This window comes from Aphis gossypii, chromosome 3 (genome assembly GCF_020184175.1).
Source record: "Aphis gossypii isolate Hap1 chromosome 3, ASM2018417v2, whole genome shotgun sequence".
Taxonomy (NCBI): domain Eukaryota; kingdom Metazoa; phylum Arthropoda; class Insecta; order Hemiptera; family Aphididae; genus Aphis; species Aphis gossypii.
In genome coordinates, this window is record NC_065532.1 from 39384263 (window position 1) to 39405985 (window position 21723).

Here is a 21723-nt window from a genome sequence, read left to right on the forward strand (position 1 = left end):
AGCCAACAATCATCGCTGCGTATTATAAGACGGTATTAAGTGTTTTAGGAATGTAAGTTTAAACCCACCAAATTCGATTAGAATTTTGAATAATAGGCGCGTTGATTATAAATCGTAGTCGTTGTAGGTATTATGTATGTTTATGGTATAGTGCACTAGTAGAGTGCTCGTATTGAACGTGATTCTCCTATATAGGTTAGAATATAATTTTTTTTTTCTGTATCTATATATAGTACTAACGCACTGTAATTTTCCCTTCTCCTCAACACTCATTCTTTCGTCGGTGCGTCAGTCATTGGCTCTTTTATTCACGAGGCCTCGGGGACTCATCCTTATAGTGCCGATATGGTAATTTTATTACCGAACGGATTAATATCTTATAGAATTGAACTTACTTTACTTATAATATATGCTAATTTACTTTTATGTCAATTATGTACCACGGTATTCACTTAGTGCGCAACGCTTTCCTCACAAGTGCCCGACCACTCCACATTTTTTACATTTGTCCAACGCTATATATGCGACTACCAGCTCCTATCACTGGCCCTTTTACGCGGGTACCTTTAAAACTACTAAACCCGAACTCTCGACGAGGCACAGACTAACCTATCGATGATTGTCGACAGTCTTATATTAATTATTATTATTAATCATTTTTTTGTTTTTCGTTATCTTTGCAGATTGGCGAAATCGAGAGCGGATTGCCCGACTTCAAACCGCCGCCGGTGAACTTACTGATGAGCGTGATCACCGAGAGCGTGATAATCGCTATCGTCGCGTACTCGATCACCATGTCCATGGCGCTGTTGTTCTCGGAGAAGCTCAAGTACTCGATCGACACCAACCAAGAGCTACTGGCCCAGGGCGTGGGCAACGTGTTCGGTTCGTTCTTCTCGTGCCTGCCGTTCGCCGCGTCGCTGTCGCGCAGCGCCACCCAGCAGACGGTCGGCGGCCGCACCCAGATGGCCAGCATCGTGTCGGCCGGCCTCCTGGTGGCCGTCGTCCTGTGGATCGGCCACCTGTTCCAGCCGCTGCCCAGGTGCGTGTTGGCCAGCATCACCATCGTCGCGCTCAAGGACATACTGCTGCAAGTCACCGACGTGGTGCGCGTGTGGCGGACGTCCAAGGCGGACGCGGCCATCTGGATCGCCACTTACTGCACGGTGGTGCTGGTCGAGATCGACGTGGGGCTGTTGGCCGGCGTGCTCGTGTCGCTGTTCTTCGTGTTCAGCCGAGGGATCGGCACCGGCGTGGTGGTGTTGGGCCGCGTCCCGGACACCGACCTGTACGTAGACATGGACAGGTACCGGCGGGCGGTCGAGGTGCCCCGCGTCCGGATCGTCCACTACTCCGGCAGTCTGAACGTGACCAACCGCAACTCGTTCCGGGACAAGGTGCACGCCGCGGTCAGCCGGTACGACGGGCAGCTGGCCCCGATCACCATATCGATAAACAGCGGCAAGGAGACCGTGGTCCGGGCCCAGTGCGTCGTGTTCGACCTGTCCGGCATGCACTACGTGGACAGTTCCGGGCTGACCATGTTCGCCCGTCTGGTCGACCAGCTCAACGAGGCCGGCCTGCTCGTGTACGTGGCCGCCGTGTCGGGCAACGTGTACGACTGCATGAGGGCCCGGCAACTGGGCACCGTCCTGTTCTTCCCGACCGTACACGACGCCGTCGAGTTCTACAACAACTTGGAAGAGCTGAGAGCGTGATGACCGCCGTCCGAGCTCGCTAAAACCGTTTCCCACTCCGGTCTGTGTCTACGTGTATATTACTGTGTAATAATATTTTTTCGAAAACGTCGTACGCGCGCGGGTTTAAGTCCGTCGGCCTCTGTCGTAATAGCCGATGGTAAAAAAAAAAAAAAAAACCAAACTATAAAAACCCAAAAACTTATTTTCAATCGATCCGTTAGGCGCTCGAATGAAATATATCTCAAAACCGCGTCCGAACGCAGTAGGACAAACCACGCCTGTTTTTTTATTAATAATACAAAATCATACAAAAACATCACGCTATATATCTTAGATTTAGGTGTGCATTAGATATTCGGTCCGGACTCTCGAGTGCAGTTTTATAATATTCCTCTTTCGCACCTCCCCCGTCGCCCGTTTCACCAAACCGGCCGGACAAAATGTCGGATAAGCGCAGTAGTTCCTAAAATGGTATAGACGAGCGAAGTTTAATATTAGGTATATTATACGTACCCACGTAAATAGAACACCTTTAAAATGTCATTTTAAATTAATAAATCGACCAAAATACAAAGTTTACGTGTTCGGTGATTTAATTATCGTATGTTGAATAATACTCATTATTTAAATTAAAATATAACAATATTGTACTATCGATTCGGTCCGTGTACAAACAGTGATCTCCAGAAAAATTAAGCATTTGTATATACTGTTATGATCGTCGATTAACGATCCGTTTGACGTCCGATTTGTGATTCAAATTTATCGCAATAACTATCGGTTTGGTCGGTCAGACATAATATTATTATTGTTATCGTCTTGGTTATGGCGTGACCCGACCCAACCATATAGATTTTTTAGTCAACATTTCAATACCCCACCTTAATCACTATAGTACCTAAATATAATATAATATACATAATACATATACCTATATATAGTTGATTTCAAGATTTGATTTGATTTTCTTGTTTAAAAATGCCCGTAATTTTATTTGTTTCGGTGTTAAAAGAATACGGTCTTCTGTACCATCCTGCCCAGTATAGTTTTATACGACCACCAGTGTTTAGAGCCGTCTTGAATTTGTTCCTAGATAAACTTATTTACCGCAAAATACTATCAAAGTTTTAGTCTCTATGGCGTTGTTTTCGTGATATTATAACTTTTTTATAGTACCTAAAAAATTAATAGCGAGGCATTATGAAACAATACAACAACAGTCATAACAATTGATATTAATTACCATCGTCAAATGATATCAATTTTTTTTTTTAATCTTAGATATTTTATATTACGTAACGTATGTTTTTCATGTTTACGTAAACATATTTTTTTTTTTATTGATTTCGCTCAAGTCTAGGTGGCCAATCACGACCCAGTTGGTTAATTAATCGATAATTTATTAAATTGTTAATTATTAGATATAATTATATTAGTATTTCGTGTTGGTTACCTGTTCTATGGGATTTTTGTTTATGTAGGCATTGTGAAACATTCGTAAAAACCACTAATCATCTCCTCGACAATAAACCGCGGGCTGTACCCCAGCGTGACGTATAGTGCATACTTCAGTTGTCTACCTGCTGCACGTGTAACACTTTGGTATATTTGTAATAAATGTGTTGATTTAATCCTGATAAACGATGATAGCTTACCATTACTCACTCTCAGTGAAGTATCGTCATCGCGTGTCGCGAAACATTTAATTGGGAATGGATTGGAACATAAAAGCCGCGGGTTTGTGTTTTGTATGGCGCAGTTGATTTTTTAACACCATCTCTGTACAGCCGATCTTGACACCTTTTTAGAAATAATCAAAATCAAATCAAAATTCAGTGTGTTCTTCGAACAATAATTTAAAACAATTAAAAATAATACATTGAAATCTACACCCTCATCATATTATATCTCCATACATTCAATACCACGGAGTATTGGTGATAGTAAAATATATTATATTAACTTTTTCGTGAGAAAATATTATATAGTTATTAATCGAATTTAATTCTAATGTGATATAATATAATATAGGTATATAAATGTTATACAAATCTACTTATATTATTTTTAATGAACATATTATTATTAGTAAAATATTAAAATGTTCTTAAATAGTATTTAACGTGCATAAAAATATTTTTATATTTTATGTAAAGAATATAATATTATATTATTTAATAAAATTGTTATTTTTATACATAATGAAAACAAAATAATTTTTGTTGTAATTTCGTGAAAGTACTCACATTTTCTCAATATATATGTTTATTTATTTACATCTAATCGATATTATTGTAATGTATTTATTTTTTATTCTCGATACATTACAAAGTTTAGACACAGGTGGGGGGCATTGTTTAACTATACTCGTGTTATATTATTGGTATAGTTATTGATATTGTATATGCGGTTACCAATTTTTTTTTCAGATAATAAGTTGATGGATTAAATTTTTTCCGTTAGTGGTTATATTAATTTAAATGGCAATTAATTATTACGTTGTATATTATATACTTATAATTTACTATGTATTATACTTTTATACTTTGTTGGTTTTCTAATCATTCCATTGTGATTTAGTATTTATCGTTATTTTTATCGTGTATTTTATAAATGTTATATTATTTTACAATACAAATATTATTACGTAGGTATATTATGAAATTATAAATATTTTTACATTATACGTATTATGTTACGGTCCGTTCCAACAGGGTTGGTTGCATAGTTGTGCACGTGTGCTGTGTTAATATAAAGATTTGGACAATTAAGGCAGTTTACGCGTATACCGAAAGTATATGTTACTATTATGATACTGTACATATTTAACGTTTTTATTTTGAAAAATTGTTTTTAATTATAATAATAACGTATCCTGTCGGTGAGTAAATGTTTTTTGTCCGGCAATATAATATATTGTTGAAAATCATAATATTATTATGAAGTATAGTTTTAATATGCATATATTGTTTTTTTTTTCGTTAAACCGACCAAAGTTACCACCAAAACGATTTACCAGCGTATATGTGATTAGGTACACGATGCATTATTGTGTAATTAGTTTAGTATATTGTAAATTGATGTTCGATGTTATAACGTGTTTGTTTTTTACATTAAACGTCCGCGTATCTCTATATATTGACAACAACATACGCGCAATAAGTCTGTGTTAATAGTATTTCGTCCTAGTCTCTAGATCAAAATTATTGTTTAAATGTTTTACTACCAAATATATTTTATACTATGTTATTAAATTCAATAGCGTGTACTTATCATTAAATATATATTATTATATTAAAAAAAAAAAAAAAAGTTTTTACATTTTTTTTTTTTTTTTTGCTACCAATTATTATAATTATAAATACCTACATATGTAATACCTATGTATAATATATTATTTATCTTGAGAAATAAAATACCTATTTTTAATTTGTTGTTTATGTACTTACCTTTTATACATATCTACTCGACGAATCGCTTTATACAATTTTGAGTAATATTATAATTTCTACCGCACAATAATAAATCGTTTATCATTGACATAGTGATTGCATCAGAGTTTGCAGTAATTTTTTATACCTAAAATAAAATTGCTGTATTAGGTACTAGATATAACACTGCACGAGTCTAAGTTAAATATTAAATTGAAAGTAAGTATTGGATAGTTTAATTTATATGATTGACATACCTATAAAGTTTGTCTTCGTTTTATTGTAGTACCTAACTGTAAGAATAACGTGTAGTCGTGAAAAAGTAAAAGCTGCATCAATAATATAAAAACTTAAAGTTTGAGGTATACTTTTGGGTTACTATTTATGTGTTAATGGAAAAAATATGTCGTTTAAAAAAACTTAATCTTATAAGTTTAGAGTTATGATGTTAAATGATTCAGGTATCATCATCATTATATCTATAAATCATAATATATCATTATAATGATAGGTCATAGGTATATAATTATAAAATATATTCATAGTCATACCTACGATAAAACACGTTTGAAAAGAATTCGCTGAAATATAGCCTAAATCCATTCAAATTTCAAAATGATTTATATATTAAAATATAATAAAATAAAAGTTTGATTTCACTTTCATTTCTATTGAGTTATTATGATCTATCTATTTTCAAGGGGTAAAAATATTATAGTTACGTTTCAAATGATAAATGTTTTTAGACATAATTTAAAAATGGCTATATATTGGCATTGTTTCACATGAAAACTTATTATAAGTAAGCCAGCGCAACGTAAAACACTCTAAGGTCAAATTATCTCAACAAATCCTAGAAGGTCCCCCAAAGTCTATAAATATATTACGCCAAGCGACGGACATTACATGTGTTTTGTGTACACAATATATATGTGCATCATAATATAAAATATACTATACAACTTTTTACGTTGTGCAAAATATAGTTTAATATGTATGTGGTAATGTTATGACGTAAAATAATGTTATTTTAGTGAATGTCAAAAAAAAATATTATATCTAAATCAACCTGTAATGTGTTTGAATCATAGATTCATAAGTATTAAATAAAAAATCGAGTTATTGAAGTTGAACTTACTTGATTATTAATTTAATTTGTCGATGAAGTGGTTGAGATATTGTAGAAGTAGTAAATAGTAGTTGGTTCAAATATATAGTACCTAGAACAGTAATAGTAGCAATAGTGTTAGTAAAAGTAATAGTAATAGTAGTTATAGTAGTGGTTGTAGTAGTAGGTAAAAGTAGTAAACTGCAGTATCAGTTAATTCCTGACGTAAATTAATACATTATTTTAATAACATATCTTAAAAAAAGTACTTGTAACATATTTTAAAAATCAAATATATATATATAGTATATTTATCGTATGTTTTGTAAGAATATATTATGTATAATTATAGGCATAGGATACTCTAATGCAATATATCATACCTATTAAATAATATATAACAATAAAACATATAAATATGATAATTAACCTAATATTGAGATAAACTTAAGGTATAGGCGAGTTTATAATGTGTATAGGTAAATGGCCTAGTTATATAAGTGGCAATGTTTTTAAATACTAATCTTTACAAAAATATATAGTGCAACTTTATACTAAGCTACACTTATGTAGCTATATTTATTAAAAAATAATACAATTGTAATCAAATCGTGTTAAAATATTATAATTTTTAATTCATAGAGACATAGACTATCCGTAGACTTTATGGATAATTTTTTTTTTTTGTAGAATTATAGAAGCCAGAAGATTTTTAAAAGATTCAAATAGCACTAATATTTTATACTTTCGATTGGAAATCGAATATAAGTTGTAGTCTAGAATATTAATAGTTCAAGAGTAAATATTGCTAGAATCATTGGTAATTAATTAATCTAGTGTGCGGGTATTTTCATAAATTTAAAAATAAAGATTACAGTAAGTTCTGAGATATATAATATACTATAAGATATTATATTATAAATCGAAAGTCATCTAGAAAAATTATTGCTTATAGGAGATGTACCTACTTTTAATTATTAAAATACTGAAAGGCATGTTGATTTGAACAATTTAAATGGGTCTCAATACCACATAATGTATTCACCATATTTGTAGGTTACTACTTACTACGTAACCAGAAGATGTTAGTAGGTCAAATATTTACCGTAATTGTGGCGAGTTTACAGGAATAAATCCTCGAACTAATCAACCTACAATTAATTATTCAAGGAATCAAATTTTATTCGAAAACCATAATTGGATAATATAATACCTAAATTAATGAATCAAAAATAAATATACATTTTAAACAATTAGTGACAAAACGCAAAGAATTATTTTTGTAGATATTGACTGTATCGAGTGAACCTTGTTATTGTAATGGAAGTGCTGTTTTTGAATTCAATAACAAATTATTGTCTACGAAAAAACGATTCCGAGCGAAGGAAACGGATATATCGCAGCATTTTTTCCAAGGATAACAGATAGTTAATCATGTTGTATTTTATTTATATTATTATACGAAAGTATTTTTTTATTTTTTTTTTGCCAATAACAATACATATTATAGCAATATAGTAGAAGTTATTAACTTATATGCTAATACCGATTACCGATTTACTGTAAAGATGATTTGTAAACAGTTTCGTTGCATAATTAACTTAAAATCAGTCTTAAATATATATTCAAAAAAATATATTGTTGATAGAGAATGATAATTATTTAACTATAGTTTACCTTTTATCTCCGTAATAGCATTATGCAAAAAGTCCTAGATCCATGTTTGACACAGCTTGTTGATTATTATTATGTTTTAATTGTCTAAAAAAAAAAAAAAAATATTGCTTGATTAATGCTTAAAAACATGAATACATATTTAATAAGTATATTCTCACTTTAACGAATCATTTAAAATCGATGGATAATTTCGTTAACATACACTGAGAAATAAATCTGTAAATTTGATATTTACCCATGTTGTTCTTAAAACTGGAGATATATTATGTTTTCACGATCGAGTTCAAGTCATTAATGCATTTTAATATTTATTCAAACGATTTATATTTTTTCGATGGTAAATTATTAAAACATCCTGTTTTCAAGCGCTTGCTGTATTCGTTATCGATTTTTAATTCTCTATGGCCAACTTTAAGCACCAAGCACCATACCACCGCTCAAATACAATCGCTCCAGTAAATACAACAGCATTATGTAATCTATTCGAATCAGTAGAGTTTCTAATCAATAATGTTCCTTTTACAGACAATGGTCGGTTCTATTTATTCTTTTACAGAATTCTGTTAACGGCGGGACATCATTTGTTAAAAATATTTCCGATTACAGTGTAAGACTGTTTATTACAATTATATATTTTGTTTTTGAATAACGATCGGCATATTATATCGGTAAAACTACGGCTATACTTTGTACTGAGCTACATTTGTGTATGAAGTTTTATATCATATAACATATTATTATTACATGAATTTAATATTACATAATTATTATTTGATCATCATAATATATTATGTATAATATTTAAGTATATATTATATACATACATATTATATCATATACACTTGATATTACGCACAATAATAATTTAAAACTGAATTAGTTTTTTTTTGTTATTTCTACCGACGTTTAAAAAAAAAAAAAAAAACATAATAGAATTTAATAACTGCATTTAATCGATTGTACCAATTACCTAATTTTACGTTTACACTGAGTTAGATTGCACATACGATCATCGGACCACTTACCATATCATGAGAACCCGCCTCTTACTTGAAAATTAAAATATATCTTAGCTACTCAAATAGCGGGTATATTTTAATGAAAATATAAGTAATTTTAATTTAAACATATATAAATAAATTTACTCTATACAGTGTGATAATAATTGTGACAATTTTTAATTATTTTTAAGATGTATGAAACTTCGATTTGAGTATATTTTATTTTAAATTAACAAAATATTATACATTTTAATAATGTATTGAATCTGTAGTACAGTGATAATTTTCTAAAATTGTATTTTACATACAAATACTAAGTATAAAAAAGTTGAAACAATCTTACAAATTTTATGGATTTTATATTTAATAATAATAATAATAATAATAATAAAATGTGTTATTTTTAATTACATTTATCATCCCATTGAATTGAATTTAAAATTATTAAACAATGAATTTTTTTTTTTTGCTATTAAAGGAGTGCCTGTAGCGTTACAAGTTCTTTATTAGAAATTAGATCTACCCTTTTTTCCTGTTAATTTTAAACATAAATTTTTTTTTAAGGCGTTAATGCATATAATATATTTAAATCGAAATTTAAACGAGTTTAGTTACAAAATTATTAAATAAAATAAAACTTTTTATGTAGGTATTAATTATAAAAGTTAATAGAAATATATGGGGGCTCTGATCATTTAAAAATGGTTATAATTAACTATAATAAGTATTAATTTATTAGTCTTTTATAGTTTTAAAAATTGTCCGAGTATTTTATAATTGATACAAAACTATAATTAATAAGATTTAGTACTTAATAAGTTAAATAATTCAGAGACACGGTCGTTTTTTTGATTTAAATGCATCAACAGTTTTAGAAAAACTATCATATTCAGTGGAAGGAACTTATTTTAAAAATAAAAATTTGTAAAGAAGTTTGTATCACTATTATTACTTAAATGACTTAACAATTAGTAGACAAGTACCTAAGTATTTCATAATATGATGTTTGATAATAACTAAAAAAAAACCGAATAATAAATATGAATAAATTAGTTATTAAAGAGTAAAATGGATGAGAATTTTTAAGTGAATGACCCTGTATAGATCAAAGTAATAATAAATATTAAATTCTACTTGAATCCGTTTATTTACATACAATTAGTATACTTACGTTATTACATTTCTTACGTAATTATATCGAAGTCAGCCTCGTATAATATTATGTTAATATTTAATGTTATATTTTGGTAAATTACCTAAGTATACCGTATCTTATATTAAACTATATTTAACTTTATAATGTATACAATTTACATAACATAGATATTACTGTATTATTAATTTGGATATAGGAAATTTATATTTCAGTGTAATTATTATTATTAAATAAAAATACAATTAATATAAATAACCCTTGTATAATATGTGTTTATGAGTTAATTAAAAATAATGTTTTCGGTTTTTTTTTATATACTCAATGAATGCAAATTATTGTATTATAATATGTAAAATTCAAATATCTGTACAAACATCTGTTGTACAATTTATATTTTATTAGAGCTGTATCATTCAAAATGAAAAATTTAAAGATATATTTTAGATTTTGAGCGGATCGATGAATTCATTGACATTATAAAGAATGTGTGTGAGTAGTTTTTTGTGTCTTTATTTACTTTTTTAAACATTCAAAAGCTTTTTTAACTGCGGGGATAATTAATAATAGAAAATTGGATCTAGTTCGTATTTTGAAATTAAAAAGTAAAAAATTCTCTATAATTTTCCAAATAATTGGGAAAAATAGTAATTTTTATGGATTAAACCAGATTGATTTCAATAAAATATTTGTTGTTGTTATAATTTCAAAATAAATAAGTATGACTATAAACCAAAAAATCTAAAAATTACAGAAATATATAAACATATATATTTTATTTATAGATATTTTAAATTTAAACAAAGATAACGATTCTTATATATAGTTATTTTGTTTTAATTCAATAATTTGATTCACGAGATTTTTATGTTTTTCATTTTATTTTATATACCCAATATAACATTTTCAAAAAACATAGATTGAGTTTAAGCTACTGCTTATATTATTTACTACGAATCTATATTCACACCATTCTATACGTTAAGTCTATTTTGACTCAAAATATAATGATGATGTATAATATAAATATTCATACGAATATAATTATTAATAATATAATAAATGATATTTTTTATAACTATTATTTTTATTTTATTACCTTTTATTTATACATTGCAAAGTTGAAATCGCTGAGCTGTACTAATGTAGATACTGGAAGCTATTGAAAATAAAAATAATATAATGAGTACAATGTTTTCAGCTAAAAAATAGTTCGTCCTATATTATTACTAATACAGCAAAATAAAATTACTATAATAGCAATATTAATATAATAATATATCATAAAATAACAAATAATATTCTTTGTAATATAGGCTGACAGGCCATAGAATCGTTCTTCGTAGGTATGCATTGATTTATCATTGAATTCAAATTTAACACATACACTAGTGACTTTTTAAGAAATATTCGTATACTTTATTTCGTTATCTTTTGTTTTATAAGATAAAGTTTTCAATCTACATACAAATGTCGATTGCGGTGTAATTTTCATCTTATTTAAATTTATTACAATTCGTTAACAATATTCTACAGACTATAGATACTTATATTGTGATATATTGTAATATAAAATTAGCCTATTTCATATTTAAATATTCTTGAAAAAAAGAATGATATAATTTTAATATTTTATTATAATATGTAAAGTAAGGTGTATAATTTATTTATTACAAGATTTTCTTGTTATAAATTGTGTGTTTTATATTGTACACAACACTGTGTTAATTATATAATTAATGTCTTTATGGTAAACTTTGCTGTTTAAGTTAACATTAAAAGACAATGATGATTTATTTAAAGTGGATATAGAAACTAGAAATTATAGTTTGAACTCTGAAGGTACAACTTAGAAAACTTTACGGTTGTCGAACACTTTTTTGTTTTCAAAATTCAAATAATATAATGCGGTAAAATATTGGTTAACACAAGGCGATTCATTAGTTACGAGTCAGTGATTATATTTCAGAAGGTTATTACTTTATTTTGTTTTCCGGAGTTATCATGAAAACAATTAAATCTTTTTGAAAGCTTTATGCACCCTTTCTTCCAATTGATACTACTGTAACTTTAATTGCAAAATATCAATTTTAGACAATAATTAAGCGATAAGATGACTGTACCAAATTTGATAAAATACAATACCTATAACTTATGTATTATATTAAATTTAGTAGATAGCATGGTAGGTAACATTTTATTTCTATGTTATTATTTAGATGGTACCTATTGACATTGATAGACGTCTTGCGATTGAGTGTTCGTGTAAAGTTAAGTAAGTAATTGATTTCGTTTCACTGAAAGTTTATTAAAACATTTAAAAGTGTTTAAGATGTAGGAAAATAAAGTATTCTGTTAACATGTTCAAGTTTTGAACTCTTATTCTGCGGTGAGTTTCTAATATTAAAATATTAATACATTCAATTAATCATTCAATAATAACTCAAATTATAGAATTACCATTATGTTCTGTAAAAATTGAAGGCTGAGAAATTAATTGTGTATTTGTGATTGTAAAGTTAATTTTATGTAGGTACACTTTAGTTAAAACTGTAAGCTCATTATTTTATTGTGTATTATACCGCCACCTATTGTGAAATTGTAGATTTACGAAATATAGTAAAAAAAATTATTATTTATTAAATAATAGTATTAGTTTTATTTTTTATAAATCATTGAGAAAAACAAACTGTTTGATTAGGTACGATTTATGATAGAAATAAAATAATGTTATGTTTTATCAAATGCACGTTTAATGATGTTATATTTGTTTAATATTTTATATGTGAAAAAAAAATCAAAGAAGTTATATTATTGAAAAATCAAAAAGTAAATAAATCAAACAACGAAGGGCTGTCGAATTTTTTATTTTTTATTTGCACCTCTGTATGTTAGTATGTATATATAATATAAACTCATTTTCTGCAGGGATTTTCGCGCGCATATCAAAAGCACACCCTTTGTGGTGTATCCCGAGGGAGGTCGCAGCTTGGCGCCGGATGTATTTGGACTTTCAGTTAGCGCGGTGACGGCAGCTGAGTCGTTCGATGGCGTTTTGCACGTGAGACTTACGTTAAAATAACACTTTATAGTTTATTTTGATAAAATAATTTTTAAATAATAAAATTGTACTTTAGTCGTAAATATTAAAAAGAAAAATCATCATTTTCCCTGTAAGTATTAAATTCTGTAAATATTTAAATATTATAGATTAGATTTTAATTAAAAAAAAAAATTAGATTTATATATTCGAATAAGATTTTAAACAGAATCTGTATGTTCTGATTTTATAACACCGTATTTCTTTTCAAGTTCAAAAACACTCTTCATAGGAAAAAAAATACTTCAATAATAAACTTTGACAGTGATTTTTGGTTTAAAATTAGGTTTAAATAAAAAGAACTATATAAACCACCAATTTAGTTCTTCTATTGGTTAAAAGTATGAAATTTCTATCATTTTTAAAAATAAATAATAGGAAAAAATTGTGAAAAACTGAAATATTTTTACAAAACTAGATCTTGTTTTTTTGTTTTAATTAAATAACTAATAACTTTAGAGAAATGCAGTTTTTATTTTTACTAACTATTCGTATTTTTATTATTAAATTATTTTTATTTTTTATATTTACTACAACTCCTCATATATGTTATATTATTTTACTATTTTTAAAATATAAGTTGTACTAATGTATCAAAGTAAATAGTGAAACATTTTTTTTTACATTAATGTTTGAAATTCACATTTTTTAGTAATTCATCAAAATCGAGAAAATTTAAAATTATTTTGTTTTTAGTTAAAAATTCGTCCAATTTTAATTGTAACACATACGATTTGAATAGTTAATACACAATTCATTATAAGTATTTTAAAGAATTTTAAAATAAAGTTTAGTTTCAATTCATATAAGGTAGGTTTACTTACATCTTTTTATGAGTATTAAAAATTCAAATTTTGTCAAAATTGGATAATCACAAGTAAAACAACAATTTTACTGTTAGTTTTCATTATTGTTACTTTCTATAGAAAAATAAAATTATCAATATAAATAATTTTATAATTAACATTTGAAAATAAAATGTATATTTTATTTTATTTATTTTTGTATAATTATTGACGTGTTTAAATTGTTATTAGAACGTATAATCTTTATTATAACTAAACAACATAAAATATTTGTTAAGTTAGAAATACTTTTCATTTTTATGATTATAATAAATCGCTCTGTTCTTCAATGTATTGACAAATGTATAACAAATAATTTATATCATTGGATATTGTGGTTTTACCTGATTTGGCTAAGTTAAATATATTGTGTTGCGTTTATATATTTAAGTCAAAAATAAAAATTATAATACTACCTCCTTTGTTGAATGAAATTAAATTATTCGATGATTATTTGATGTGTGTATATAATGTCCTACCGTAAAATTACGAATAATTTGAAATTGCAATTGAAGTACGAATAAAAAAAAATGAATGATACATACAAATTTATTACATATTTTACGGGATTCATAGTTTTTTAGTCATTTGAGGTGATAATGTCTATATAGCATCTATATGATTATAATTTATATATTCGTTATTAATTATTAATTATATAAAATTGATTGAATTTAATTAACCTCTGGTTATATCTTAATTGAAGAACGATTGTAATATTACGTAACATCTAAGAAAATATCGTCAACTTGATACATAATCTAAAATGAAGGTTACTGTGTCCTCAGATAAAACACCAAACTTATCTACACAAACGGAGCTGTCGTATAACAAACAATAAAATAATTTCGACAGTAGAAATTAGCATTATAACAGCTAGGCCACGGTGTCAAGTAAGCTTAACATTTGATACTAATTTAACTGGCATTTCTGGCATTTAAAATACATTTTTATCGGTGAAATGATAGCTAGTGCGTATTACATTTGACTGTAGTAAACCGTCTTTAAAGAATAATTATTTATCTAATTGAAAATCATTTGATTGTGGCTTTTATGATATAACCTAAATAACCTTTTGTTATTTACAAGTATTTTTAGAAGAATTTTAAGAATAAGCCTGTAATGCAAATATAATTGTTACCAAATAAAATTTTCCAAAAAATAAGGATTTATGATGCTATCTATAATATGGGTTGTTACTACAAAAGTTATCATGAAATCTGAAATAAAATTAATAATATTTAGGCACCTAATACAAAAAATTTATTTTAATCAATTTAACATTACCTTAATTATTCGAATTTTGTGGATTATTTTAAAAGTCACTAACAATCATAATATTCAAAGGGATAGTTAAAAATAATGGTAAATTTGAGCATATAATATAAGATAATATATTAAATGTTATTAAAATTCAAATGCTTATAAAAAAAATTATGACTGTATTTTTCATATTTTTAAATCGATATAAATTCAATTTACCAAGAATCTTGTATTAGACTTTCAAACTTTATTATCTGAATATTAAAATTGTTATTTCAAAAGAAAAAAATGACTGTTGTTAAAATTTTAACTTTAAGCGTTTATAAAAAATTACGAAATCGCGCTAATTTTATATTTTTAATTTATATATTATAAGAACAAATTATGTGGAACCTTGTGTTAAATTTTAAATTTTTATTCGTTTTTAAATTATGATAGAAACCTCGCTTAAGTGATGAAGTTAAAGATTGAAGTATTGCACCAAAAGATGACGATAAATACAAAAATAATAATACTCACATCGTCATAAAACCAATACTTTTATGTGATTGTGTGGGGTCTCTTTTATGTACTTATTGTTCTTTTGATAGTCTGCCTTATTTGCTCAATCATGTCGAAAAACGATTGATACTTATTGTATATTAAATCTGGTTGCAGGTATAACCTTTTGTCTAGTTAATATTGTTGAATTATTATCCTTAATAAAATATATTACTGTAACATGATAATCCACGGTATTATTTAGCTTATCTACTAAATAATAAAAATAATAAAAAATTGAAAATATATATACATTTTTTAATTTCCTAAAAGTCTGAGATGTATGTAAAGATGATTTATATGAATATTTGTAAAATTATATATAGCTGATTTCCATTTGAAGTATTTAAATATTATACTTTTTTAAAGTTTAAGCAAGCGGTGGGTAAAGGGGTTTAATATTACATAGTGGGTACAAGGACAAACACGGTGACCCACCTTTTACATATACCCTAGCAAATATAGTCAAGCTTACAAATCTGTTCAAAATTATACATTTTAACAAACAATAATTTATGCGAGATATCAATTCAAATATAATACTTAGTGGATTTCTATTGAATTTTCATTTATGATAACATTTAATAATATTTTTTTATTGCGAACTGTACATTCATACCGATTGTTAAATACGACTACTGAATAAACTTACACAAAATATTGATATTTCTATCAAAATTATATTATACTTACGTTTTTCGATGTAGGCTAATATTTCTAATGTAAAATATTACGATCAAATATTTTTCATACTTCTATGTAAGATATTAGGTTATATAAACGCTTTATAGGATTATTTATTAATTTCATAACTATTATATTTATACCTATAACATATTACACGGTGGTAGTGATATGTACAGTTGCAATAAATACAGTATTATCATATTATTATATTTTTATATTATACGTGCATCGTAAACTTATAACACAATATAATATCGTATTATAATCTGTCGTAAAGTTTATTTGTATTTGTTCAATATAATCTAAATTCTATTAACTCTTTTAAATACGCGCGTAGCACAAGATTGATTACGTATGTAGTTAATTCGTCGATTTTGATTTATAAATGAGTAATAATAAATAATTTTAAACATTTGGTATGATGATAAATAATAAATACTACTTATGTTGCAGTTATGAGTTTTTTTTTTTAATGCTCGTTATCATACAAAAATATTCCCCGAGTATAGGACGTTTAGGTCTTCAGATAACCCGGTGCAAGTATCGTGCAAGATAATACCTATTATATTATTCTATACATTATACTTTGAAACTCTATTAGAGAATTGAAATATTAAAGTATAGCGCCAATCAAGATGGGACTGGCTTTGGTTATTTGTATATTAATATTGTAATATAAAAATCGGTGCCTGTATCCTGTACATTGCACTTTATAACACTGTATAACAATTATAAATTACAAATTTTATAAAAAATGAAAATTTTCTTGTATTCAATTGTGCTTTATAATAATTTGATAATGATTTTACATTTTATATAATTTAATAATGTTATTAAATTTAATTCAATGTTATGAAAAGTTCGATACGTATGTAAAATGTATTTACATTTTACTCGAACACCACATATTAGTAGGCTGTGATTATGACCTATATATTATATATATTGGTACTTGAATAGACGTGTCGAAGTTACTAATGTTTTAAATATGATGCAATTCAATATTCTTAACATGATTTTGTGTAGAAATGTATGTGTTATTGTATTTTAAGAATAATATATGATAAATAATGATTAGTGCTCTGGAATCATTGAATTTGAATATTTCTATTCAATAGTTCAAATAATAGATAAATTAAATAAATATTTCAGTTATGACGAATCTAAAAATTCCAAAAATAATTAAATATTTATATGTTTACTACATTTCATATTATGTGGAATATATTATTATTTTTTTTTCATTTAGATAGAGTAAAATGTTCAAGAATTTTATAGTAAAAATTGTTTTCTGTGCATTTATGATTTAATTTTTAATTGATAATAATATCTAAATAAGATATTAGATATGGAACCTCAAGAGATACTTTAAATTGGCGTGGTTAATGAATCATATGCGCTGACTTGTGTTTTTTCTAATAACTTTTGTAACATTATTTTTTTTATTTATATATTTATACAATAATTTAATTTTTTGTACGTAGGTATTATATAAAATTATATAGTTCTATAATTATTAAAAAATTATATTTTATACAATTCTAGTTGCATATTTTCAAGCATATCACTTTTTTTTTTATAAAATTTTATTTTAGCATTAGTTCAGAATTTGATAATTCAGTATTATTAATATTTTTTATGTCATATAAGAGTAATGTTTTAGAATAAGATTTAACATTTTGGTATGCTCTAAAAAATGCACCTTAGATATTTCATTATTTAAGAATAATAAATGAATGCATTATATAGTTTTTTGAAATAAATAATAATACATAACAATTTATGTACATTATACGATATCTTACGTCAATTCACGCACACAGAATTGTCATTAAATATTTAGTTCGTTCAGAAAAAAAGAGTGAGCAGTTTATTAATACTATTATTCTATACAGTTGTTATTATTCAAAAGAATATTATAGTTTGTCACAGAAATGTAAAATCACAATACATGTATATTATATATATATATATATATATATGTAATATGTAATATGTACATAGAACACAAGTAATATGTACATTGTACACATGTGTGGTAAGTTAAAAGTCTGGAAAATAGAAGATTTTTTTTAAATTGAAAATTGAACAATGGAAAGACTGCCTAAATTATTCCGGGGTTTCCGTGGCAATTTGATGCTGAGTTTGTAGCTGGTATTATAATATATTTCGCTCTGTATTACAGAAAGTAATCACAGCGTACACGAGTATATTTGAATAAAATGATCCCGAATCTTCGATTATAATAAAGTTTTATTTTATCCTACAGGTATTACGTATAATAATAGAAGATACCATACGATATACTTTCGAACAATTAAAAACTGAAAATTTTGTATACGATTTTAACACAGCTAATATTTCTTGATTACAAAAAAAAAACCTATTATGATATACGCGTAATTTCAAAACGTGTTCCTAATAATTTAAATTAAACTACATAAATAAACCATTAAAGCATACCAGATTAGATTATTAATTATTTTATGTTAATGTTTGTTAACTATTGAAACGTTTAGAATCCTAATATTTCGATTATATACCTATACATTTGTTTAAGTACTATTTTATGAACGTTTTACTTGCGATTGAGTGTAAATTACACTCCTAACTATAAACTGACCTAACTATCAACTAAAAATAACCGATTAGAATACATAGTTATATAATTTAATATATTATTATTAAACATATATCAGAATTAATTTTTATATGTTTAATGTGAGCAAATGAAAATGCTTACAAATGAAAAAAATAAAATTCTTTAGTAAGGATAAATGAAAAAGAACTGCGGTACTCGATTTGCTGCATAATAAGATTCGAGTGTACCATATTGTCATACTAGGCTATAGGTCACCGTAATTTATGTATTAAATTTAAATTTAATGATCAATATTATTGTACCTCTACGAAATTGATTCTGAGGATATTTCATAATACTGTTGTTAATTTATTTTTCTATTGGTAATATAATAAGTATATCGAAATAATTTTTACTAAAAATATCGCATATATTATTTTATTAATTATTATCGTAATGTAAAATAAGTATCATTAGATTAATATATTACTTTCAATATTACGTATAATAAAACGATGTGATAGAATCGTTGCTCTTATAGCTCAAAATAAATAGTTTAAATGTTTTTGAAGTATCATTATGCATAAAAAGTAATAATAAATGAAATGTCAAAAATTTTGATGTTTCTAAGATTATAATATTATTTTAAATGACTAAAATTTTTATTTTTTTTTATATCCAATTTTGTCAAAATTATAATTTTAAATATTTATAAATAAATATTGTATCAATGTATTTTAAACATTTTTGGTATCAAATGATAAATAATATTGTACTATATTTTCAAGTATTAACTATTAAAATTGAATATTTAATGAATTTTCAACTACAAAATAATTTACATATTTTCGTTATTTTAACGATTTTCAAATCGCGATTAACGTTTACAGTAACGATATTATATTATAATATAGGCTTTAATTTTATGCATAGGCATATGTAAATATTTTTAATTATTATTTTTTTCTACGATAAAGTCAAATAAAACCACAATGATAAATATTTTAAAATGTATTACAATACAAATAATGATTGTGTGAAATGGTTTTTTGTTCTTTATTGTTTGGACATTAATATGCCATTTAAATTTTAATTACGAAACCTTTTTTACTTTCGCTATATTAATCAACTGCTTTTATTATTATTTATAAAATACCACTATTATATTATGATATCAGCACGTAGCAACTGTTGAAAATTAATTTTACGATGTCTACACGTAATTCATCGTTGTACGAAAAATATAATTGTACGATCATGAATAATTACATTTTAAAGTCAATAATGACATAAATTGTAAAATCATTTTTAAATTGTCATTGGAAAACAAATATTAGATTTTCATAAGAAAAATTGTTCTTAAAAAAATTAATTATAAATCAATATATCAATGAAAAAACTATAATATAGTTCGTCATAAATTGATTTGATTTCTGTTCTTATCTATTAAAGGCTATAACTAAGGCAGTTGTTATTTTCACGTACGACGTGAAAGTATTTGTTTTCACATCCTGCCCTGTGATTAGTCGTAATATTGATAAGGAAACCCGCGTAATTTTGAATTATTGATTTTATTTAATTTTGTAAAATGTTAACAAAATATTTAATTAGTTATTAATAAAATAATTACGTAACCAGAAGGGGGTCCATGGGGTTTGGACCCCCTGAAACGGCAATACAATTAAACTAAATTAATAATCGCATACGAAGTTTATTGATTAAGTTATCTAAACCGCATATAGACAGCAATAAAATATTTCAAAAAAATAATCAAGAAAAACAAAAAAAAAATTTAAAAGTTTATTCAATTTAAATTTTTTTTTCGTAAATTATAAATCAATAAAATCAGATATTTTTAAATCTTTTTCAAACGTTCATAGAAATTTTCTATAAAAGATAATATTCTTAAATTATTTGAATTTTTTCAAATTATTTATAGAAATTCATAATGCTTAGTTTTTTTTTTTTTTATTTTGATCTACCTATTTCTATTGATAAATGCTGTTATAATAGTTATTTAAAAATATTAAAGTTGCACAGTTCTTCTCATTGTAAGAATTTAAAATTTAAAATTTTGACAAAATTCATCAAAATCAAGAAAATTCAAAAATAATTTTTTTAGTTGAAAATGTATAATAGGTATATATTTAATTTGTAGGGACCGGATTTAAAAGCATAATAAGCATCAATAAACGCACACAATTGTTTTAGAAGAGCAAAAAAGAAGCATATTTGTTTAAAAAAAAAAAAACCAAAAATTGCACGACCAAAAATGAACTAGTTAAAAAAAAAATTGAAAAATTAATTAATTTAAATTAAGAAAAAAATTAATTACCATGTATTTCCTGAAAATTGAAGTAGTGAAGTTACTCTTTTGTCTGTCAGAATATTTTCATACATAGAAAACGAACTGTCTGCATCCACTGAAGTGATCGGTGCCTACTGCCTACCTCATACAAGAAGTTTCAAATTATTTACAACACTAAATTTTTAAATTTTGAAGTGGTCGCTATCGATGTTTTAAGCATACTGACCGTATAGGCACTGCAGACTATATGAAGACTTATAATGCATTTTAATAAACAATCCGATAACGAAAACAATAATAATCGTTGAGTCCGCATTCTGGGTTTTTCC

At 26.1% G+C, this 21723-nt stretch overlaps 2 protein-coding genes and 1 long non-coding RNA gene across 21 annotated transcripts in view; 2 read left to right on the top strand and 1 right to left on the bottom strand.

Moving 5' to 3' along the window:
- Positions 1 to 5129, top strand: part of LOC114121477 (prestin) — a 61864-nt gene extending 56735 nt beyond the window's left edge. For all 13 annotated transcript variants that reach the window (XM_027983848.2, XM_027983850.2, XM_050204329.1 and 10 more), the window contains one exon: positions 684 to 5129. In XM_027983848.2, coding sequence (XP_027839649.2) covers positions 684 to 1718 — 1035 coding nt within the window. In that variant the 3' untranslated portion in view covers positions 1719 to 5129. The remainder of the gene's footprint in view (positions 1 to 683) is intronic.
- LOC126551312 (uncharacterized) lies at positions 4999 to 11398 on the bottom strand. Of its 2 annotated transcripts, XR_007605192.1 has the most exons (5): positions 11170 to 11398; positions 8152 to 8395; positions 7917 to 8000; positions 6270 to 6351; positions 4999 to 5279 (listed from the first exon to the last, which is right to left on the bottom strand). It is a non-coding gene; the product is annotated as an uncharacterized LOC126551312 (long non-coding RNA). The 2 variants fall into 2 exon arrangements; XR_007605191.1 differs by lacking the exon at positions 11170 to 11398 and having other exon boundaries at positions 8152 to 8568.
- A 1610-nt stretch (positions 11399 to 13008) lies between these two features.
- Positions 13009 to 21723, top strand: part of LOC114121493 (arrestin domain-containing protein 3-like) — an 82011-nt gene continuing 73296 nt past the window's right edge. For 2 of the 6 annotated variants that reach the window (XR_007605199.1, XM_050204368.1), the window contains exon 1: positions 13075 to 13243. The gene's annotated coding sequence lies outside the window, so the exon portion shown is untranslated. Of the gene's footprint in view, positions 13244 to 14803; positions 14909 to 21723 lie in introns of all 6 variants that reach the window. The other 4 variants (XM_050204369.1, XM_050204370.1, XM_050204371.1 and 1 more) reach the window with 4 other exon arrangements.